The sequence below is a fragment of the Zonotrichia albicollis genome, chromosome 1, assembly GCF_047830755.1.
Source record: "Zonotrichia albicollis isolate bZonAlb1 chromosome 1, bZonAlb1.hap1, whole genome shotgun sequence".
Classification (NCBI taxonomy): Eukaryota; Metazoa; Chordata; class Aves; order Passeriformes; family Passerellidae; genus Zonotrichia; species Zonotrichia albicollis.
In genome coordinates this window covers 117,244,900-117,270,599 of record NC_133819.1, presented here as the reverse complement: position 1 = coordinate 117,270,599, position 25,700 = coordinate 117,244,900, and the positions used below count along the sequence as shown (strand labels likewise).

The window sequence follows — 25,700 nt, the reverse complement described above, 5'->3', positions numbered from 1 at the left end:
ACAGAAAAAAAGGCAGAATTTTGTCAATATTTGCAAAGCACTTTGGCGTACTTGAGCATGAAAAACATCATATTGGGTAAATATTTGTTTCATTCTGAGTTAAATCCTGAAATCTGTACTTCAAATGTTCATGATTTCTGAGCTGAGGGAGATATGTGCATATGAAAAGATTTTATTTGGACTAAGTTTGCTTGATTACTTGTTGATCCTAAATGAAAAGAAGATTATTTTTTTTTATTTTGTTTTGCTTGGCTGAGGGGAGAAAAAAAGGAACAGTCCTTCCTACCTCTGGTTTTCTTGTTTTCTGTCTGAAAAGTGCAGGGCAGCACAGAAAAGAAAATATAATTTGAGCTTGTTGATAGTAAAGAAGGACCAAATGTCCTATATTTTGATATTTAACACCATAGATATGCCTTTAAGACCTGGTGCTGTTGTTGTGTAAACCAGATGTAAGCCTGACTGCTTTCATCTACCCTTTTCTAGGAACTGATGCATCTAAGTAGTAGGACTGTACCACAGCAATGCCCAGTGGTGACATTACACACTGGGGATGACTGTATTTATGTAGTTTTTATTATTTAGAACTTGCAGATTAAGTTGAAGTTGAGGCACTGGAAAAGTGATATCTATTTTTTCCTTAGACCACTGGATAAAGAGCAAAGTAATATATCTGTGTAAACTATCAGAAAAAAACCCAAGTGATTCCTGGTAGTGAAGTGTTGCTGAACCACCTTTGTCCAGATAGCTCGAAACGGAGAGTTGGAGGGAATTATCGGGTCCACAAACACACTGAGGAGTACAGCACCTTGCTCTCCCTTTTCAGGTCTTGCCTATCTTTACATATCTCCCCGTTTTACACTGTCTGCAGTGAGTATATAATTTATCGGTTAATAAGTTGTCTGACAAGATAGCCACTTTGTACCTAATTGTTCAGTTTATTTATGTATTATTGATGAGCCTAGACTTGAACTCTGCTTTCCTTAGAAACTGCTTGATAAATCTGTTGGCTAATCCTATCTAAGGAACTGAACTACCTGCTGTAGCATAGTACATGACATTGCTTTTGCTGTGTGTCCTTAAAAAGGAGCTGGTTATACATTTCCAATAAGCTGTGTTTAACAGTGAGAAACAAAATCACATACATACTTCACATTGCTGTCTGTGTTAACAAAAGATCTTCAGTGATGCCCTGTAATGCTTAAAATACTTCCCCAGCTTTTAAATCAATGTTCTGACTATTTTAGCTTGTAAGGTTCTGGCTCATGTAGCTAAAAGAATTTCTGAACTGCAATACCTTGATTATGAGTACAACTATTAGGCATGTCAAAACACTTGTGTATTGCTAATATGATCTGAAAATATTGGAAATTAACCACCTTATACTTTTCAAGGCAGTAGTTACTATTTCAAACAAATGAATAAAGCACCAAATTAATTTTCTATCAAAACACTAATGTAATGATGGCACATATCTTACTCTGTTATTATTTCTGAACTTTTGACTTGTAGGCACTGACATAAAGGAAATTGGGGAGTATTAAATGATCTCTAAAGCACAGGAAGAAGCAGTGATACTGTATGGCTAGCAATTTATGAATATAGCTGTTAAGACTCAGGAGCCTCTGCCAAACCCTGGAGTCTCTTAATACTTCTCCTAGAAGACTATCACAAAACAGATTGTTGCTGACGCCAAAAAAAGGTTATGTGCTGAATGCATGAGCCCATGTAATGGCTTTCCTAAAAATGAGAAAAAAAGAGAACTGCACCTCAATAAGAGTTAAATTTCCTGAGACTGATCAGTTTCAGTCTTGAAAGCAATTGGATTATACCAATATAGACCCGACCAGTGTCCTGGTACCGGCACCATCTGTGAAAAGGTGTTTAATTCTGAATTGCATTCAAATCAAGGACATTTTGCTCCATCAGGAAAAACACGATTATTTCAACTTGTGCTGAGTTTGCCTTTTAATGTGGGAGGGAAGGAGCCAAATATGGGTTTGGAAATATTTATGCAGCTGTTGTGTGTCTGCTGGAGTTGTATATCTGCAAATCTGAGTACAATTTGCCCATTTGATTTTCTTTGTTCCCTCTTTACTGGTTTGGCTTGGAGGATTTTTTACCTAATCAACACAGAATTAAGTTATTCTAGATTGGGAAAGTTTAGTTTGGAAATGAGTTTGACTATGTCAAGAAAGCTTATTCTATGTATGTACAGCAGAGACATAATCTTAGGCATGACCACTGAAGCTGCAATTTTTAGTAGGTTCCTCCATAAATTTAAAAATTTCAACATGCTGTTGAAATTTTTTTCTTCCAAACAAAAAGAACACATTTAAACAAAAATTACTGAATACATTTATTTTGAGTTTAATGTGTGCTAATTTAATGGTCTTTAGGCATAAAACATTATGATAATTTTCATCACATGTTTTATCAAATCCTGAGGACAGTATATTAATATTTCAGTAGCTTGTAGAGAAAGGTGAGAAAATATAATATGGAACACTAAAATTATAAGGCATGTTTTCCATGGCATTACTGTTATAGAACATTTTCATTGATTTATCAAATGGCTAGAGTCTGACTAGGCTATGAGTTTGCTGAATTTAAACAAAAGTTATTGTACAATTGGGTAAAACAGAAACAGATATTGTGATGCTGTGAAACATCAAAAGCTAATAAGAAACCATTTTTATATCATAAAAGCATAAGAACAGCTCCATCAAGCTTTAATCACATTGTTATAATACACACTTTAAAAAAAAATATGTTAGCTCATTAGCAGGGGTTATAACACAGATTGTTATAATTAGAGTAGGATTAACAAATACTGAGTTCTGCTTCTATTTCAGTGCACTGAAGCACAGGCTGCACTGTGTGAATCATAGGATTATCTGTATTTCAAGAGGTTTGTTTTTATATTGCTGTCATGGTCCAGTTCAAAACTGCTGCCATGCACTTTGCAAGGGCTGGCTAGTTTAATTTCAACAAAAATGAGGGAAGCCTGTGTCCATAACTCCTCTTCTTGCCATGGGGTTTGGAGTACCTGTGTCTCTCAGGGCAGCTGCAGGTGGAGAATCACTGCCAGTGAATCAGAGCCCGGGCTGGCCAGCAGCAAGCCCAGCCTGGTGCTCCCTTCATGGTAAGTGGTAAAAATGAAGCACTTCCCTCATGTCTCTGCATGGCCAGTGTAACAGAATTCAGCTTGTTTCACTGCACTCAGGGACTCCTGAAATAAATCATGCTGCAAATGTTGAAGCGACGGAGTCTTACCAATATTAATTCGACAAGATGATAATTACCAATTTATTTTCTGTTCTTAAGAGGAAATTCTAAGGGCCTGAAATTATTTCTGCTTAAAGCTGGAAAGACTGATACCAGTAAATAATATCCTGTGAGTGAGAACACTGCACTAGATGTGAGAGAGATGAATTCAAGTCTTCATCAACAGATATTTTTAGGAAGTTGACAGCCACATAAGTGATACGGGAAGACCCGGCCTATGGCCTTGATGTGCAGGTGACGTGTGGAGGAGTGGCAGAGTAGGACTGAAACAAGGTTTCCTACATTGCTACTGTGTGCTTGAGCTGCCACATTCTGCTAGTGAAAGTGTCTTTTTCATTTCTCATGTAAATGTTTAAAAATCATCTTCATCATAAGATGAAATGATGATGAAGTTGAAAATGCTTTATTTGAAAAACCATAGAGCTCTGACTTAGGCCAAAATCCATGGAGCTTAGGTCTTCATCATTTGTCATAGATCATGCTATGTACCCTAATTATCTAGCAATTTCCATACTACTGTATAAATCAGGATAAGCTTTCAAATATTTTGTTTATTAAGGGCTGCCAAAAACCAAAGCATTTTCTAAATAATAATGTGTACAGGAAGAAAGAGGTTGATGAATACCCAGGGTCTGGATGAAGCCTGGGAATAAAGAACCTGTTCAGGATTACCCATGTCTAACTGGAGCACTACATTCATTTTGGACAGCACATGAGATGGTGAAATGGACATCAGTAAAGGGAAGCACTTAAGTGATTACAAATGAAGAAAAGCTTGGAAAAAATCATGTTTCCAGAGAAGGTTAAAGGAATTTAAATTGGCTTTCTGGAGAGGAGGACAGAGTATCTGTCTTTGTGTTCACAAGGGTTAGTGGAAGGTAGAAGTCATTAGTCTCAGCAGACTGGAGGGATGGAAAAGACCTTGAGATAAAACAGCAGAATAGCTGAAGAGTTTGAACCAAAAGAGGAGAATGTATGAAAGTGCCATTGCTGGAGTTGTAAGGCAGGAATTGACAGTAAGTTTTTGTGGATGCTCTGTGAAACTTGTTCCGCTGTTATTCAGGGGACGGCTTTGCCTGCTCAAGGAGCTTCCTCCCAGCACTGATGTGACTGTCTCATGCTGACAGGCACAGCCTCTCAGAGAGACAACAGCCATGGTGCTGGTAATGCCAGATTTGAGTAACTTTCTGATTTGGTGTGAGGAATGCTCAACACTAATAGATTCATAGTATGTAGATGGGAAAAGCAGCAGCCAGATCTGAGCATGGCACCTGTTCTTCAAGCAGGAGGGAGGAGGAGGTGGGACATTTTTGTCTTTAGAGGGTTTTGATAACAGAGTGGCAGGCACAACTGTAGCTTTATATTTTAGCTCTTTACCTTCAAAACCTAGAAAAAAATGAATTACATTTCCATGGACTTGACTTCTTTTCTGTTAAAAAAACATATCAATTGTATAAAGGAAACACTGCTGCAGACTTTAGAAAAGCTATTATGAGTGCAACTTGGCAGAATACAAAGAAAAGATGAAAACAATCATGGAATAATTTAGTCATAAAGTGAACTTGAAGGTCAAGTTTTATCTTAAAAGGTGTATAGAACACTTAGAATTTTTGAGAACAGATAAGTGATCTCACATCAAGGACATGTCTTCACTGAAGTTGGTTAGAAAAAAAAGTAAAACAACTTTTCCTCTTCTGCTTTTGAGTAATATTTTGAACATTTCTAACCACATCTACTCCCAAATGACCTATTTTAGGATAGAATACTGCTAAGTTCTCTACATTGCTCTGCCAGGGTATCTCAGTTTGATCTGTAGACAATCTTAGCAAAGGAGTAAGTCAAGCTACAAGCCTTGTCAAGGTTCTGAATCTGTTGTAACTGTAAGTTTAAAAATCCATGTTGGTTCAGATTCTTCTTATGAACATTTATGGGGCTCTTCTTATTTGATGCAGCAAGGGAAATAAACATGTGTGACATTTTTAATGAAAATAATCCTGTTGAAATTAAGGAAGTACCAGAGTAATTGTGGATGGAAGTAGGATTGTCCACATGGCTGCCACAGTAGCTGTTTTGGTAAAATATGATTGTATATCAGCCCTACAACACTCTTGTCATTTAACAGATGCCCATGTTTTCCCAAGTCCTTGCAATTAGTCATTTCTGTTATCACTCTCTCCAGGTCTGAATTAGTTCTATCTAATGAGATCCCATCAGACTGTGCTAAATAATTTGGTCTATCAGAAATTTAAGCTGATTTTTTCCATCTTAGTTTGGTACATTCCTAAATATTTTATTCCTGTTTCTGTAAATACCTGAGCTCTTGTCCTATTTTATTGTATATTTGAATGGGTGCTTGATTTTAAATATTTTTGCACTGTCATTTCTTTCAACAGGATAATTTTATTACATGTTGTGCATGTGATCCAAATGGCCTGCTGCATTCTTAGGTGATACTATTTAAAACTGGATTTTTAAATATGGCATAGGTAAAAAAAAAATTCTACATATGCATGTGTTTTTTCCCACTTACTCTTTCAAACATGATTCATTCAGGCAAGGTTGTTTATTTATCTGGCAGTTGTCACCTTTATTTGCTTCTCAAGATCCCCTTTCATAGGATTTTCAGAATAGTAGTGTGGTTTTTGGTTGATGTTATTCTGTTCCTTATTATTTCTAAGATTCTGCTGTGCAGAAGGAGATGTACTTACCCTTAGGAACTATATTGTATCCCATTCACTATAAATAACACAGTAGATAGAACTCTGACCATGGATCCCTACGATATTCCAACTGTACTCATGCAAGGCAGTGCTTCTGTCCTAGTTGTGCAAAACTTGTTGACTATGATCCATGGAACCTCCCTTCTGCTATACTCCAGCATGGGAGTTCCAGATGTGGATATATAAAAACTGCTTTTTAGTCATCTCTTTGCCCTCTGTAGATCCTGTTTATTAGGCTTTCATTCATTTCATTACATAATCTACCACTTCACACAATGAGGCAGAGATGAACATTGACAAAAATTACTCATTACGAATGAAACTCGAAGAAGATCCCTATTCCCTTTCCAGTCTATTGGTTCCTGATCCAGTCCCTGTCCAACTGACAATGGCACAATTCCCTTCACCTTGTATGATGCAGGATCAGACCTTGTAATGAAGTCGATCACGTCTGTTGGTGTTGGAAAATGTTACCAGCCTGCCAGGTTAAACAAATTTCCTCAGCTGCTGAAAAAGAAGGGTCTTATCTTAGTTGTTCAAACCATTCCACCTTATCACCCAATTTTCCCAGTGGGCGTCTACATCTATAATTTAGTGTGAATTGAGTAAAATAATAACAAAAGCACTTGCTACTTTGATCTCAGTATGTTTATTTAATGAGTGTTCAATATGCAAAAAATAGCTGAGCATAGGAGTCCAGACCACAGTGTGCTGGATTTATTTTATTTTACCTTATTCCTTTTTCATTTTTATTATTATTTTATAATATTTTATTTTATTTACAGAGCCAAGGTTAAAAGGAGCAGGAGCCCAGCTGAGACAGTTCAGAGTTCATCTCTGCATGTTCACTGCCTTCCATTTAAATGTACACAAAGGACTAATACAGTACCCGCTCTCCCCTGGGCTGTCTTTGATACACTCTGCTGTGCCTGGACTCTGCCACTCCTCCTATCAGTCTGATCCTACTTCTTTTAGCCCGCTGTGCTCAGCACTGTAACCTCATTCAGCTAGTGCTCTGCATGCAGGCTAACAACTTCAAGGCTCTGTCAGGCATTGACACATGCAGGCTCCAAGCGGGAAGCTAAACACTCCCCTTCACCTTTCCTGCAGTTCCACATTAACCTCTATTAAGTGCAGGGAAAACACAAATGCTGTAGTGCCATTATTCAGGTTTTAACTACCAGTGTGTATTTAGATATTCAGCCAGCTCTCCACCTATGAGGACATACTCAGCAAACATTCTGTCTTCTCCCTTTCTCGCAGTGAGAGAGGTGAATAGTGAGTAAGCTTGAGGAATGGTGGATTGGGCATTTATGACACAGGCATGAAAATCTGAGAGAAAACTTTGACAGCACTGTATGTACTTTTTTGAGGCAATAGCCGGTGTTATAAATGAAAACTGAGAAAAAATTGGTCTCATTTGAGGAGAATCAAGCAGTGTATTTACAAAACATTTTGTCTTTGAAAACCAGCTGGTAGAAAAGGCGGTGCTACTCTGCAAGCCCTATCACACTTGGATCCAAGCACCAAAAGGGTCCAAGTCTGTGGGGTGCTGTGGGCAAAGAGGGTTTCATTGCTGTCTGTGGCTTTTTCTAAGATAGGAAATATCTGACAGTGTTTCCTTGTGAAGCAGCACCTTCGCTTCCTGCTCTGAGGCTGCTGCCAGTGGTCTCGCACACCTTGTGGCTGCAGATTCTGGGCAGATTCCTTCCCAACTCTAATCTGCCCAGTCCACGCATCACTGTACTCGGACCACATAAAGACAACATACCCCATACTCCTGGTTCAGAATCTTCAGCAACCTGGAAGAAGATGAAAGGACCAGAGACATAAAGGATTTTCCTGATACTTTGTTCCTGAAAACTAGTAGCAAAATTAAAATTATTATTATTATTATTAATAATAATAATAATAGTCTTGAGACATGCAATCTCTACTCTGTGGCTTGACTCATCAAACTTTCTGTATCCTGGAGGGCTCCTAGTGTTCCAGATGGGACGGGACTCCTCCAGGTCTTGCCAGTCTGCACTAATCACCTCGCTTTGGCCACAGAGGGACATTCAGCTCTGCAAAGAATTTGACTTCTTTTTGCCATTCAGTCATTTTCACCCAATCTCATGATTTTTCAGTACACTCCTCTGCTGATAAACAAGGTTTATGGGAGGAGGGAGGGAAGACGGCAGAACAATCAAAGTTGATAGTACTAGATTGTTTTTTGACAATTTTCCTGTGATAGTCCTTCAGTGAGGTGTACAGCATACAAAATGGAGTTTAGGAGACAAAATGGAGTTTCAATTTAATACAAATGTACCGCTTTGCCAAACTGTGTCAAGAAAGGGATTTTCCACTGTGTGTAATGTTTACAGAGCATCTCTGGTTTTATCTTTAATGGTTGCCATAACAAGATCAACTGTTTCTTTGGCATAGCAATTTGATGATTTATGTTGTATCCCATTATTATTTTAGTGTCTTTTCAGCAGCTCTGAGTAAAACAAAATATCACTCTTTGTCATCAAGCAACATGAGACAATATCCACTCTTGGCATTTGGTTTAAAATAAACAAAATTACCTAGCTTTAAAGATTTTTCAGGATTAGTGGCTTTTAGATAATGTAAGTTACAAATGATATATATAACCTGTAAGCAGTAAAATCACAAAATCACTCAAAATAAATAATCGTTTTACACAATGCTTTTGCAACTCCTTAAAATGAAGTACAATAAATTGTGCTGGGGCACCATCAGAGTAAGGTAAACTATGGTTTAATGGTATAACTAAAGTTTATATTTAAACCTAAATCTATCTTCCAGTTCAAATCTAAGATGGGAGAAATTTGTATTTAGATTATGTGATTAATAACACATGCTTTAAAGGTCTGTAAGATCCTTTGAAGAAATCAGAATGTCAAGTCCAAGTGGCTTTACCCAGAAGATGAATTTATTAAACATAGCACCTTTCACCAATATAATCATCTCTCCCCTTTCTTCTCTTCCTTTAATCTTTGCATTTTAGGATATCACTTTTGGGATTTATTTGTGCCCAGAACATTGTCCAAAGCTGTTCCCCCTCCATACCCCGTCCCAAGCATGTTTTGGCATCGAAAGCCATTTGGGCTCATGTTCCTTGTGCTTCCCTGCCCACACTGCAGCTGAATGAGATGCAGTACTGGCACATTGTGCTCCTCTTTAGTATGAATAGGAAAAAGCTCAAACATTCATGTTCTTGGTTTTTTCTTTCCCATAGCTCATATAACTGTGCCTGAAGAACTTAGGGCACACATTATATGTATGCATAGAAAGAGAGAGTAATTATGCAATACCCTCAGAAGTCAAAAACTGGATGAAAAAGCAGCAAAATAAACCCTTCATTTCACAACAACAGCAATTAAGTGTCACAAAGCAAGAAGAGAGGGGAGAAATGTCATTCTCCCTGTAATCCAGACAGGTGATCCTGGCAATGGAAACAGAGTGACTTGGTACAGAGGAAGGTAGTTTAAGTGGAGGGGAGAACTCGAAGCTAGGCTGAAGGCTTGTTTAACATGTATGTCTATGTGGTAGCTGTCATCTGAACATTAGGTGTCACCTGAAGCTAATGCAGATACCAATCTGCATTTACAATCACTGTATGTGCACACCACTATATAAATATATTTTATTTCCAGTTATCCTCTTTGGTTCTCAAGCCCTTCTAGCTTTTTCTGCCATCTTGCAGAAATACTCCTTTTTGTATTTCAGTGCTTTCTGTCTAGTAAGGTGATCAAATAAACTTTCTCTACATTGGTTTCACCATGAGAAATTTTTTTGTCTGTTCAACCTGTTTATAGTATCTTTGTGACATCATCCATGCAGGGTGTTTTTAATTTAAAGCACATTAAGAATGAATAAAAAAATTCTTGCAAGCTTTGCTACTTCATAATCACTGTTATAAATACTGATAAAGTTTGTTGCAATTTAAATGGGAATATGAAAACAGGTTTCTGGCCATACATTGTGTGACTCTGGTGTGATGTCACATTAATGGAAGGCAGAAGCCAGCCTTGGATCCCTTAAAACACCTTTACCTCTCTGGGCATTTGCTAAACTGTGTCATGCTCTTGCATCAGTTACAGTCAGCCAGTGCTTATGTGATTACATCCCTAACTTCTATGAGTAAATTGTATTTAATAACAGCAGTTGGGTATTTTCTGCATATCGGTTGCTGAACATTACAACTTGTCTTACAAAGGGTCATTCTAAAGGGGGCTTCTAACAGGCCCTGCCATAGTGTTGCCTCTATGTTTTATTTATAATAATAATTTAAATAAAGAATATTACACAATCCTGAATTTATATTAGAGCTAGTTCCCAGTTATATTTCTTTTCATATTACAATGCAGTCATATTCTTCGTTTGCTCTCACCCAAACTTCTCATGCAGTTACACTTTAATGTGAAAAGAAATGTTGTCAAGAGTAGTTATTATCACACACCAGAATATTGTATTAGCATTCACATTTAATAGATTAAAATGAAAGATTTTGAAATCTGGCCTTAATGATACTGAGCGATCTTGGAGACATATTGGGAAAGCTTTATATGAAATGTCATATGATATATATACATCATACATAGGTTCATAAAAGACAGTTCATTTAGCTGCCTGCCTTTGTGTTTTTTCTGTTCTGTTGGGATGAATCATCCACGGGTTAAGTGATGCTTGTGCAGTTTCTTTGCTTGAAATCAAGCACAGTGAGTGGCAGGAAAGCTTGGGGAATACAAGCTGAGATTGCCAACCTGAGAATGATGAGTACATTAAGACAATTTTGAGGCACAGAGTATAACCTGGAAGGACACTCTGGTGGTTGAAGACATCTTTGAGCCATATCTGCTCATCTTTAGGCTCACTCTGATCCGGATAGGTTGCTTGAACTGTTGTTGAATACAACACCTTACTTGTAAAGCGGAATTCCAGCTGGATATAGGTTGAATTAAAGGGTCCAGGTGGAGACTTGTTGAAAGGTGCCACGCTGTAAAGCCTGCACGGTACAAAGCAGTCTATTAAAGGTGAAATGATTCAATATTCATTTCTGGGGTTTAGGGGCATATTTTGGAAGCTTCTAAACAGATGGGGAAAAATTATGAACAGAACTTTCCAGTTGATCCAATTGTTGGCGTTTTTTCCTCAGTTTATTGTTTTGATGTGGGATTGTCACATTTGGGCAAGGTGAGCATTGTATCTGTGATGCATCAATTTTTCTGAATTTTTTGTTATTGAAGGCTTATGCACCCTTTTTTTTGGCTGAGGTGGGATGTGCAGGTCATATCTATTTCATACTGCTTTGGTAGTTGGGAAGGGGGATGATGAACAAACAAATCAGCATTGGAGTAAATATTTTGTTTTATTCTGATATACAAAGATCATATTTTCACTCTTTTATAAACATTTTAGAAAATATTGAGAACGTGAAGGAGGTATTTCCTAGCAATACCTGCTGGACAAAATGCATGTGTATATGCCTCATCCATTGAGTTTATGGGTGTTTTTCAGGCTCATATCCAAAGTCCTAGGAACTGCCAAGTAGCCATGTACCACACTGCCCTGGACTGAGGGTAGATAATAATTTAAACAGCAGTAAATGTAGTACAAACACTAACATGGCAAGAGTGTTATTGTCAGCTGATGCATTACAGTCCACAATCTGCATATATAAACACTACAAAAAATACACATCCCATCAAATCTTGCTGACCTATATAATCTATTACACAATATCTTGCACATACTTCTGACAAGAAGATGCTAAATATTGCAGTGACTAAATTCCATGTTTGAATATTGAAGACATTAAGTAACAAATCAGACAGCTGCTCCGTATTTTTAGATGTTAACAGGTCACTCAGATTTTACAAACATTATGCATCAATTTATTTTTCTGAAAATTTACCCTAACAAATTAATCCAAAATGTTGGAGGAGGTCATTTCTCATGTAAGCATCAATCCCTGTACATTTGTAATGTAAGGTCAAAAGGCCACAAAGTTTAAATTTACACATATTTTTTCTGTTTTGGTTTCTCTGAAACATGTTCATATAAAGCCCACAGACCATAGCAGAAATAAAAAAAATATTTCAGAGCTCAATAGAGGGCCACAAACAACAAACAGGAGATGCTGAGATCCAAGACCCTGTCATGCCAGGGGGACCACTAATAGCAAGGCACTGATTAGGTAGGCAGATAATCCAAGAACAACACACAGAATTATAAAAATTTCAGTATTCATGGAAAAATACCTTAGGGAAATTATTCAAAGAATGCAGATTTGGTGATTGTAAGCTTGGGAGTAAGGACAGATGACCAAACATTCAAAAGAGGGAATTATATTAAAGACTAGTTTACTTCATAAAGATTCTTAAATCATAGTCTCATGCATTATGGAAGGCAAAATAAATTGAAATAATCCTTGACTGTATCTAGCCAGTAGGCAGAAAAGAAATTTCTCCATATTCACTGCAACTAAACACCTGCAAAACAGTATTTGAATTATAGCAAAGCTTGCAATGTATCACAACAAATATATGAAGATAACAAGGAAAATTCAAAAGAGGAGACTCAAGGAATGATGGTTTCCAGGGCCAATAGGACTCCCATAACCAGCAAGTGTAACTATCCTGTCCATGGGATTTCTTATAAATATGATATGGATTGCGTCTGTTCCAAAAAAGATATCAAACCTCATTCTAAAATGTCTGAGAAATGATGAGTTTGCTGTTGACATAATGCTTAATTACCTCCTAAAGTAGGAACTTGTATCTTATTTCAGGGCTGAATTTCTGTAACTTCCATTTCTCAACACTAGATCTCATTATACCACTGTCAGGAAGGCTGACATCTTGCTATCAGACATCTTTCCAGGGTGTAAGTACCAATCACAGTGATCAAGGCACCTTTCAGCCTTTCGTCTGACAAGCTGAATAAGTTGAGCTCCTGTAGGCCTAGCACTGGAGTGCTTGCTTTCCAACTACTGGCTGTGAAATCTCTCTTCAGAATTTCACCTGTTCATCTGAGTAGAAGAAACAATGCATTTTTTTCCAAACCAGATACTAAATTTTTTTCTCCAGAACTCTACTTTGAATGCTTGAGAAAGCTAAAAGAAACGGTGCATGCCAACAAGAAACGAAAAAGGAACAAGCATCAATCTCTATATTATGATCCAATCTAACTATCTCTATTCTGTCAAAATTGGGAAATACTCTATTCCCTATGGCAGATCTGTGTCTGTGGCATAATCCTTTCCCTCCCATGAAACTAGAACTTCTGACAGATAGTCTGTGACTTAAATATCTCTGGCCAGGAAGGGCAGACCATCAGCTGCTGTGCCAGGAGCTGGCACTTGTTCATGTTACTGCTGCTGTTATGAGCCTTGTAGCCTCTGGCAGAGAAAGAGGATGAACAGCTGGAAGCAGAAACCTTTCCAGCCACCTCAGCAAAAATTGGTAGTGCTGTCTGCCAAAGACACAGTTTAACTTTGCCACCTTGGGCTAGTTGATTTTACTGCACCTTGCAGGTAAAATATCCCCAGAAGCCCAACACTGCTCAGGAAATGTCCATGGGATATTTCACAGGCAGCTTCTGTGGGAGCAGAGCAATCTCAGTAGTAGGGACTTCTTAAAAAAAGCTGCTGTGTCATGCAAAACAATGGCTGATGTCCAAAATATGTCACTCTAAGCATTCACACAAGGGGTCAGGTGCAAGTTATTTCAAACAGACCTCACAACAGCTGGAAATTTGTGGTTCATGTCTGGAGATAGGAATTCCTGCTGTTGTTCATTTCTGCTTAAAAGGTTTGAAAAGATTTTCCCTAGCTCCTCAGCAGACACTGGGGCTGTCATTGCCCTGTTGGTACTGCTACTTGAGTGGGTGTGATGAGAGTTCTGTGGGGACATTTTCCAGACTATGTAAGAAATCAGTAGTTTTACACTTCTTTGTGCTGGTACAGGATGAGGCTTCAGATCTGACAGTTTTTCTCCATCTAGACCTTCAGATTTTAATCAACTCCTTTCTATGACATTTCCGTTACTTCTTAACTGCAGTTGAGAGGTGGAAAAAAAAAAAAGAAATAAAAAGGAAAGGAGAAAAGGGAAGAAGATTTTTATATATTGTATATATTTCCAGGATTGGTATTCATCATTTACAGATGGTTATTTTTGCAGTTCTGATTATGAATGTTTACTTTATTCACACATCAAGCAAACTATCCTCTTACACCATACGGACAGGAGGTATACTCTTTCATACATTCAGATGTCTGAAAACTGTCTGGAAATGTATTTCCTACTTTCTGACATGGGAACATTTCAGTTGGAGGAGGTTTAATTTGTTTTGAAATCTCAACTCTTGTTCTGCTCAGAAGCTGAAGTTGGAATCCATTAAGATGCATTTTAGTGCAGATTCTATTCTCATCTTTCTTTTCTCAGTAAGTGTGCAATTCACTTAGTACTTCATTGCAACCAACAGCAATATGTATACATGGTGCACAAAATGAGGCATTTTGTTTTAAAACAGATTGCAGATGAAAGGAAACCATTCATTTCTTCCTTGCTAGCTGTAATTACTAGAGCGCTAATTACTCCAAATCACTGACATCCAGGGTCAATAAGGATGACAACAGGAACATCAAAGACAAGATGCACACATGCAATTACAAGTCTCTAAAACCAGGCTGTAATATTATTTTATAGCAACTGTTTTTTTCAGTCAATGCTAAAAAATCGAGTTTGCTGAATGTTTACTATTATTTCCTTTGCAGTTTGACGGTGAGAACATGTATATGAGTATGACAGAACCAAGCCAGGACTACGTGCCAGCCAGCCAGGTGGGTTAATTAATCTTCTCTGCCTTGTTTCAAATTGTAATTAAAAAAATTCAAAGAGTTGCATTGCAAATGAGTGGCACTATCAGTAACTGCTGCAATCAGGAATAATCATAATTTATAAACAAAGCATTTAAGCCTTGTTTCCAGTTAATGAGATAGAGCTGATAAAACACCAGAGTTGGCGTTTGTTGAAAGATACTACCTTGTTTCCTCTCCAGAATGCAAGCAGCTGTTTTGCTAGCATGATCTTTCCTAAACAGTTGTTTTACCTTCAGGAAATAAAGTCTTTACAGGTGCAGGTTATTTGTTTATCTGACTGCAGACAAGTTAATCATTATAAGCTATACATGTCACAAATATCTTTAATTATCACTCATAGAACAGTTGAAGAATTGCATTTTTAGCTCTAATCCTGTGTCTGAGGAATGTTGCTATTATTACACAATTAGCAGCGGGGTTAAGGTGATGACTTAACCTTCTGTAGCCTACAGGCCAAAAGGCTTAACGTGATGTGCATTCTTTAAAGGTATTTTTGAGCCCTTTTCCTTTTGGAGAACCATACAAACTAAATTTTGATATTGGATGTGTATTAAAATATCTTCCACCTTTCCACTTGACCTCAAAGATCCTATAGATTTTTAAGAGTTACAATTGTAATTACTCCTTAAAAAGCAAAGATAGTTTTGAAAGTTTTCGGTTGTCTACCTGTTGCTACATCTATATGTAGGGGGGAATTTTTCACTTACTTCATGTGTTTCAGTTTAACTTTGCACCAGTGAGTGGTGGGAATAGTGCTGCAGATCAGTTAGATTGTGTCAGAAATTGCCCTGAATAACCAGACTTGTGGTCTGTGTCATGCCATATTTCAGGCCAGTGGTGTCTGGTCTGACAAAACCAGGAGGCTTACATGCAAAACTCTCATTAGGTGGGAAGTTTGAATGAATAGTAATTATGTTCAGATAATCTGGATGGAACTTAGGAATCAACAGATTTGGAAAGTGTGCATTCAAAACTAAAGGTTTTCATGAAGTGGTGCTCTTCAGGTACACAGGTTCCTGGGTGGCAGAGAAGCAGGAGGTTGTGTGAGATGAGTACATGGTTCAATCAAAAAGACCATCTTTAAAGTGTGCCACCATGTTGCTTCTCAGCTTTCTGTTGAAGTCATTCTGAAATACCTTTAGAGACCAATAGTACTTTGCATTTAGGAGTTGTGCATGATTGAACTTATTCAGCTAAGAACCCTCCAAGATCCAGAGGTAGTTTAGAATAGAACTGTTTGATTAAAAAATGAAAAATTATATTATTAATTTTTCTCTAACCATTAATCCAAAAACTGTACTGACAAGTTTTAGTATTACTATTAGATTAAAGCAGCCTAGTATCATCTCATTCTTGCCTTAAGGGTTTTGAAGTGCAAGGGCTAATTGAATTTGTTTGAAAGAGTAGAAATACAAACTCTGTGAATGATTGCTGTTATCAGGCAGCTGCTACCTTTCAGAGAATCATTATGTCTGTCTTAAATAGTTTTGAATAAAGAATTGCAAGTCCACATTATACATCAGAATTATTTTTTCTTCTGTTGATATTTTTGTACTGTGTATGCATGTAGTTTAAATAATTTAAATGGCATATTGAAAAATTAAGAGTATAAGTTTTAATCTTTTATGTGGTTTCTACATGTGCTAACAAGGCCCAGATTCTCAGAGATATTTATGTATCTAACACTCACTGGTTGAAGTGAAAGTAAGGTTCTTAAGGTACCTTTAAAGAGCCAGGCCTAGGTATTTTAAATGCAAATTACTTTGTCTTCAAGGAAAAAAAAATCTATCAAACGTGACATTTCCAAATTCAAAGATATCAGAAAACTCTGAATTCTTACTGAGGGCTGGAATCAAGAAAAGGCTTACAGGCTTAAAATCTGACCATGGCAAAACTGAACTCTGGGATGTCTGGCTCCCAGGTGGAGTTCAAAACCTGAAGGCAACCTCTGTCTTTTGCTGGGGGGAACCCATGTGGCAAGAAGCAGCTCAATTGCCAGGCAGAGTGTTTTAAGTTGTTACCAAGCATGCACCAGTCAAACAGCCTTCTGTGCCTGGTTGAGAGTAGCTGTCAGCCTTGGGCTGTCACAACCTCCTTTCCCTTTCTGGGATTTTCTCCTGGTGCTTACACTGTGGCAGTGGTTTTAAGTGAATATACAGAATCACAGAATGGGCTGGGTTGGAATGGACCTTAAAGATCATCCAGTTCCTTCCACCAGGTCATGGGCAGGGAACCTTCCGCTAGTCCTGGTTACTCAGAGCCCCACTCAGCCTTGCCTTGAAAACTTCCAAATATGGGAACTCCACAACCTCTCTGGGCAATGTGTGCCAGTGCCTCACCCCCCTTGTAGCAAAGAGCTTCTTTCTAATGTCTAATCTAAACCTATCCTCCTGCAGTTTAAGGCCATTCCTCCCTGACATATCACTGCAGGCCGTGGTGAAAAGTTCCTCTCCAGTTTTCTTGTTGGCTCCCTTTAGGTACTGGAAAGCTCTCTAAGATCTCCCTGGAGCCTTCTCTTTTCCAAGCTGAACAACCCCAGCATTTTTAGCCTGCCTTCTTGCCTTCACAGAAGAGGTGTTCCAGCTCTGTGTGGGCTGGAGCATATGTGAAAGCCTGTAATAATAACAGTATTTGAAAAAAAAAAATAAAAAGAGAGACAAAACAACTTCTCTGAGAACAGGAATATGGGGTGTGATGGAAACCTGTCTCTCTCTCTCTCTTCATGTTTCATCAAGAACCTACGACTGTGAGAGGAACCTTCCCAAACCTGTTCCTGACATAGACAGCTGTTAGTCGTTCCTCAAAGGAGCAAAACAACTCTTCATTGGCAGTGTCTGTGAGGTCTTCACTGACTGTAATGGGGTGTGTTCCTTTCTTGGGCATAAGCATTTGGTGGTCAGCCAAAACTGGTGAGCTGACTACCATTTTAAATCCATCTGGTGGTTAAAACTGGAAAAAATACAGTATTTCCTGCTCTGAAAACAAAGCACGAAAGACTGTGTAACTTACAGGGCTAGGGAGAGGAACAGTAAAGGATGCAATTACATTTTCTGACCATAGTTTTAGGACTGTTTGTTCATTTTCCTGTCACTGTTACTGGATGTAAAACACATAATGCCATAAAAAGAGAGGAGGAAATGTTCTCTCTCAGATGACAGCATAGTTGCTCTAATCATAATTTTGTCCTATGTCTATTTTGCACCTGTGCTCATGAGTCTTGCCATTGCATGACCTCAGTGTGAGGAATGCAGGCTCTTTCCCACTCTTAATAACTTGGCTGTTCCCTCACAAGATCAGAGATAGGGGTTGAATCCTGTCAGAATGAGAAGTGAGTAAATTACTCTGCTTTTCTTGATGCATTCACATCTGCTAACTAAAATAGGAATCTCACATGTAAGGACATACATAGTCCGATCAGAAACTTTTATTGAAGCTCTGGTCGTGCTGCGTCAGACATGAGCATCATTTTTTTATTTCAGAGTCTGACATAACTTATTTGGGAAGTGGGCTGGCAGACTGTGTCATGGTATGTAGCACCAAGGACCAAGGGGTTTCCACTTGCCTGTCCTCAGGATTAGGTGACCATAGGGGCAGACCTGCTGGGGTCCAGATACATGCTGACAAGCATCTCAGTTCTTCTGTTTGCTCCAAAGTGTTCCTATCCAGAAAAACATCACCTGATATTATTTTACAGGTTTTAATCAATTTATCCCCCTTAGGCTCACATAAATAAAAGCTCAAGCATTAGACAGGAAAAAATATAGTTTTGTTCCTTTTGCTGTATAACATCAAACATCTGCATAGTTTGGTAATCCAAGACAAGTTGCCTCACAGCATCCCTCAACAATAATTATCATTTCTGTTCAATTTTCAAATCAGTACATGCTTTGGGACTTACAGACCAAGTTGCTAAGTAGCAACATATGGCTCACTACTGTTCCTGTGATGTTGCTGCAAGCAAATAGCATAATTCTATACTTGAAATGATTTTAACAGAAAGCCAGTGCTGGAACTGAGCCAGAAGAGTAAGTATACAGTAAAAATTAATGATATTCTTTTAAAGCATCCCAAAAGGCTGTTTGGCAATGTTGTCTCTGTGTACATTTTATATATATGTGTAAGTACTGCATTTTTGGTTACAATATATGTGATACAGGACTTTACACTGAAGGCATCTCCTAAATTAGTTATGCCAGCCATATTAACAAACATACACAGTAAAACTGTGACATTTTCACTACTAATTGCACTTGGATCTGAAAGAATTTATCATTTTGAAATAAAACTATGCCAACTGATCTGCATTTGAGGTTCCCACCAATTATTGTTTTCTCCCCATACCTATAATTGAAACCTTGGACATGAATTACTCTTTATGTTATTCATCCTCCTGTAATTTGTGGGCCCCAAAGAGCACAGTATAAAATTATATTGCTTATTTTACATTTCTTCCTAGTCACAATATGGAATGTAATCCAGGACTCTGTTGTACAAAGCTTTAACACATTTGTAGCCTTCGTGAGGCCTGATAAATGTTAAGGTTAATGAGTGCAGCTGCCAAATTCCCTGCAAGGTCCAAAGGGAAGGGATGAGCACAGGCCTGGAGTGATGATTTGGGGCAGTACCCCTATTGTCCTACTGGGAAGAAAAGATCTGAGGCAGAGGAAGGAATACTGATTGCTCAGAGGTGGTATTTTCCTGCTTCCCAGAGCTATACCAGGGAGATCTATCTAAAATATATCTGCATGCTCTTTGATAGAGGGGGCATCATGGGTATCAAAACTGTTTTGTCCTATACATCTACAGGGTGAAATAGGATGGATTGACATCCAAAAAAGAGATTTTTCATATTAATATTGCCTTATGCACAGGGTCCTACACGTAGTCCTCTTGTATTTTTTACAATTTTATACAATAATTTCTTAGATTATTCATGACATAACTATGGCTCATGTGAAGTAGGGATGGATAAATGCTACCTAATTGCTTCCCTCTCTTGCTCTGTGTTGGTCCTTCCCTGTAGGTAGGCTAGAATTCCAGAGTACTGCCAGAAGACACAGCTCTTCAGTCTTGTTGCCTGCAACAGTCTCCATCAGCAGAGCAGGGCAGGAGTTGGCTGCCTTGAAAAGGATTCAGAAAAAGCAGCATTCTCACATGGAGAATCCTTTCATGGTCCAATGTAGTTCCATGGGTACACACTACCCTGTCCTGAAGTCTAGCACAATCCTGCCCAAAAGTTGGGAAGCTTTAGCTTTGGAAAAGCTCATTATTTGAGAGTGAAAAGGCAATGCTACCTGGGCAGCCCGCTGGCTGGCTGCAGTCTAGGGCTGTTTTGGACCATATTCCACCTCCCTCTTCCTGATCCATCATCTTTTCATTTCAAAAATAGGTTATCAACAGAAGAGAGTCTACTTCTTGGTCCTCCATTTCTCTGAAGTGATCTCTAAATGTCACATTAAAACAAAAAAAGGACATAGCTTAAAATGGCCTCAGGGAAAGAAAAATACCAGGCAGGCCTTTCAGATCCTGAATGAGCAGCTACAGGTAGATATAATTTCACCCTGCCTTTCACTTTTGAGTAAAACATAGTTTTTTAATATTATCTTAACATCAGGCACGGTCTAGAAAGAACAGAGTTCCTGTTAAAAATACACCAACAGTTGCATTAACAAGGCTATGTATTTATAGATATACACATTTAGAATCATAGAATGGTTTGAATTGGAAGGCATCTTTGAAGATCATTTAGTCCAGTTCTCTGCCATGAGCAGTTGCATTTTCGCTAAATCAGATTTCTCCAAGCCTCATCCAACATGACCTTGAAAACTTCCAGTGATGGGGCACACACAAATTCTCTGTGCAATCTCTTACAGTGTGGCATCACCCTCACAGTAAAGAATTTTTTTACTGTGTCCAGTCTAAATCTGTCTTCCCTGTTTAAAACCATTGCTGTTTGTCCTGACACTACAGGGTTTGGTATAAGGTCTTTCTCCATCTTTATTATAAGCCCCATTATGTACTGAAAGGTGTTATCAGGTCTCCTTAGAATGTCCTGCAGGCTGAGCAACCCCAGCTCAGCCTTTCATCATAGGAGAAGTGCTTCAGCCCTTGGACCTCTGTGATCTTCTCCAGACTCAAACTGACAAGTTCATGTTTTCCTGTGCTGCAGACCCCAAAGCTGGATGCAGAACTCCAGGTGGCATCTCCCAAAAGCAGAGTAGGCAGAATCCCTTCCCTCATCCTGCTGGCCATGCTGCTTTTGATGCAACCCAGAACAAGGTTGGCTTTCTGGGCTGCAAGCACATTGCCAGCTTATGTCCAACTTGTCATCCCTCAGTGTCCCCAAACCCTTCTCCACAGGGATGTGTTGTATTATGTATGAATGTCTTTAGCTTTAATGCAAAGTGTATGAACATGTACTGTGTATATATTTAAGGATATTTTTTTTTCGTAATCAAATGCCTCAACTTTTGTAAAAATATAAGTCAGAATTAGGGCCTATTGGCTGCAATTTAAGAGCTTTAACAAATTTCACTTTAAAGATGTAACTCAGGTGAAATACCTTTACCCTTTTTTACTGAAATTAATTTTAGTCAGTTGTGTTCAGTAGGTGTGGAACTTGTACTCTGACCAGAAGAAGAAATGTATGCAACCTACTTATCCCTGAAAAATGAGTTACTTAAGCATGCCTTAACTTAATGCATCTTTCATTTAATGCCTATTCTATAGCACATGCTATAAAAACACTAAAGAGGGCAAAATCTAGTCCCTAAGGATCCTAAGCAAACACCCCCATAATTACAGTTGTGTAAACAAAAGTGTCCCTCTCCAGCCTTCAAAAATCGTTAGCGTAAAATTGAGATCATATCAGAAACCTCAGCAAGTATAACAAATTTTTCAGCATTCTATTTGTCTTCTGGCTGTAAAATTTGCACTTATATTTTCTTTGCAGCCATGTGGGCAGAAAACTTTTTAATGAAACACGTTTGGAGGGTAATTGCATAGCTACAGAATTTTAGGATTTAGAAGTAAATGTCAGATACTTCTAGAGTAATGCTAAAATTGTGAATTTGGCCCTGTTGAATGTACAGTGATTCTGTGCATCAATTAAAAGTATTCTTCTTAAGAGTTGCACATGAGAGGGAACTGAAGTAAACATTGCATCTTGTCTTAGCTGCGGCATCAGGATGACAGCAACTTCAGTGATAGGCCCACAATAAATCAATAAAGTAAAAACAACAAAAGCTATTATTTTACCATGAAAAAGGTAAACAGAAAATCAATCATCAAATGATGAATTCTCTGTCCAAAAGCCAGAGGTATTTTTTCACAAATCACAAGAGAAAAAGCACTGTCTTTTGCTGTGCATGACATGAGACAACTTTCTGTTTAATGAGCAGCCAGTATAAAATATCCTTCAAAATGTTTCCCTCTGCTCCTTCAAGTACAACTTTTTTAGCATGTGAAAACAGATTACAGACATCATATATTTTAGTTATGTAGTTTCCTTTCCAGGAAACGCTACAGGTCAACAGCGTGGATGAATTATGGGATGTAACCATGGGAAATGTTAAAGGCAGTATTTTTCATCTGAGCTTCACATAAAATGAACCTTTTTCGGTCCATAAAACGTCTGGAAGAATTACGTGAATTTGAACTACAAATTAGACCAATTACTATTATACTGTCCCTTTTGGCAAAGGCTGCCACAGTGGAGTCAGTTTGACCTGCTGACCCCTGACTGAATAAACCGATAAGATGCCAGTCTTTGATTAATCTAGTTAGTTTTACAAAATGTGGCATCTCAACAAGCCCTAACTAGTTACTCAAACCAGTCTTCAATGTAACATTCAAATGATCACTCCGTGGAGTCCCAGAGGTATTCATTACAGACAAAATTGCTCTTGTTGCCTCGCATACAAGCTGAGTTTTCAATGGGAAATGAAAGGCTGCCTGGAAAAATAGGCCACCTAATTAAGTTAAACTACTCTAGCATTTGGCTTGACATCTTCATTACTCAAAATTAAAAAGATGCTTCACTTGAGCACGCAAGTTACTATTGTTTATGTTGTTTTCCTCTTAAATTGGCTTCTTACATAGAAGTCTGTTTTTCAGAATTATATCTTGTAATAGCTTGCATATTTCTTTCAGTTTATAAAAATGTCTTAATAGGTACTATGCTGCTGATAGTTTGTATGGCATCAGTAGGATTGAACTTATTACTGGGGTCCCAGCAGTCCCAAGCTTACATGACACTTTATTAAGAGAGGGCCAGATCCTGCCACTTTTACTTGCTTAAATGATCTGTACTAGTTTGTATACCGAGCACTTCCTTTGCCTTTTTACTGTAAAGTGCTGGGTTCAAAATCCAGGTGTGAAAGCCAGGGGGACCACTGGTAGGAATTGGGAGCTTTGATCTGCCTCAGCTTTCAGCTTTTCTTGTGATTGGCGCAGGACTAAACAAAAGTTACATCATAATTGCAAAGAATAGCCATGCCACTGTTTTGATCCTCCTTTTCTCAAGTGGTGACATTGTACATTAAATCAGATTTTTTTCTGGCTATTTCATCAGTCATTCAGGAGAAGTGTAGCACAGGTAGGACCCACTCTCCTTTTGAATAGTGAGAAGCAATCCATTGTTTCTGAGCTTTTCTAAGGAAAGAAAAGAGAAAGAAGAAGAAAAAATCACGAACAAAAAGTAAAAAAATCCTTTGTCCTTCATCATTGTGTGCCCTGAGTATAATATTGTTTCATCTTTTGGTGTCTATGTCAGAAGGGATATGGAAATTTAGACAGAATATATGCCCCCTAAACAAATATACTTAAATGTAAATCTGTACTACTGCTATTTTAAGAGCATTTAAAAATGTAAACATGTGAAGAGCACACTGTCTTGATTGCTGGTTTAGAGTCTATGCTATGATGCTAATGAGGCTTCTGACAGGTTAAATGTGGTCTATCATCTTTATTTTCAGGCAGCACAATTTCTGAAGATGTGACTTCTATTTTTTTTTTTCAGTTCAATTCTGCTTATTAAATATGTATATTGCTAGTTTTATTACCCAGAGCTTTGTACTGAGCATAATTTAGGTATGTTTTGCGGAGAGGATCTCTAAAAAGTCTTTATATCCAATATGCTTTTTATCTCTAGTTGACAAAGAATATTTAGAGCATGTAGTAACTGATTTATGGAAGTATGTCTTGTAGTTCTGAGTTCAAGATTATACCATACATGATGCTGCCTGTATTATAGTACAGACCAAAGTTTTCAAATAGGACTGTTACCTTAAAAATTTTAGCTTTCATTAAAATGCAGTAGAAGTAATAGTAGTAGTAGTAGTAGAAGTATAGTAGTAATAGAATTAATAAGAACAAAAATAATAACAAGAATAATATTGATAGTAGTAGTAGTGTAGTAGTTGTAGTAGTAGTAGACATTGTGGGAGAGCAAATACCTTTCTTTTCAGGAGAAAGGAGTGACAAGGGTGTTGGGCAATGACCGCACTTGGTCACTGGGGACATGGGGCCACTGGGGACATGCTAAGGAAGGGGAAAGATTGTCACAGGTTAGAGGAACAAGACTCCACTTTGGGGACTAAGGATGCTCCATTTGTGCCTAAAGCTCTTGTGTGTTCTTGAAGAACTGCTTTGGTCAGTTGGTCAGTAGTTCATAAAAGACTTGTTCTTTTCTTTAAATTTTATTCAAAAGTTCTAAATAGCAAAAAGTGTGCAGCCGTATTCTTGTCTGAAGGGAAGTTTAACTGCACCAATAATGGTATTGGTGTTTGCAGGCCCCAGATCCTTTAGCCTCTTATAATAGTTGTGCTCCTACTTACTGTCATCTTTAAACTGTGTTTCAATTTAAAGCCTCCATTGAAAACATATTTCCCAACAAACTGCTACACTAGAGGCATACAATTAGTGTAATTAATGAAAAGACTCAAGATTGAAATCTTAAAAACAGTTTGTTGTTTAACATAGTTCTGTACACCTTGAAAATTATGATTGTTTAAAATTAATAATATAATTGTCAGCACATTCTCTTTCTTGAAAACAGAATTCATCTGGTACAGGAAAATTAATGTTTTGCCTGGGGCTTTGGCCTTTAACTAATGCAAATTAGAGAAATTGATTAACACAATACAAAAAAGTTATACCTTCCCCTGTAATACATTTTTGATAGCTGTGGCTTGATAAATTAGTATATTGTGTGTTTTTAAATGAATATGATTTATTGCTGTTGTCTACCATATGAAGAAACACAAAAAAATTGTTTTCAGGATCATTGACTTGAACATATCAATGGCACTGTTGGACAATTCTTGCTGAGTGTTAAGATGATTTATGTAACAGACCGAAGGTTTCCACAGTAATGCATTATAGTCTCAAGCTATCAAGCCTTGTTCATGCAGAGACAAAAGCAGCTAAAAAACACTTGCTTCTGAAGGTCTTCCATTTAGAAATTAGAGATAAGGTTGATCCTATTAAAACTCCTGGAAGTATCCACTGTCAAATATATTATCCTAACTTTCAAATTTGTATAAGGTATGTGGCTGTTTTTCCCCTTCTAATGAGCTCATTGTTTTTACATTACTCTCATAAGTATTTCAGTTATGTAACAACATGTTCAATAATAGAAGAGGAGACAGCCTGAAGCATGTATCTTTTAAAAACTGGCATCTTTCCACAGTTCAGACGCAGAAGCCTTGGTGCAAATGAAAAATTAAGACACGCTCTACATAGTTGGCAGAACCATTCATATCATTTAAATTAAATATCTATAGGCAAATTCCCAATTTTTAAGG

The 25,700-nt window shown here is 37.8% G+C and overlaps 1 protein-coding gene across 3 annotated transcripts in view; it reads left to right on the top strand.

Annotated features, from left to right (window-relative positions):
- TOX (thymocyte selection associated high mobility group box) overlaps positions 1-25,700 on the top strand; it is a 224,964-nt gene that overhangs the window by 99,139 nt on the left and 100,125 nt on the right. For all 3 annotated transcript variants that reach the window (XM_005479326.4, XM_014264592.3, XM_014264586.3), the window contains exon 2: positions 14,791-14,856. In XM_005479326.4, the coding sequence (XP_005479383.2) occupies positions 14,791-14,856 (66 nt within the window). The remainder of the gene's footprint in view (positions 1-14,790; positions 14,857-25,700) is intronic.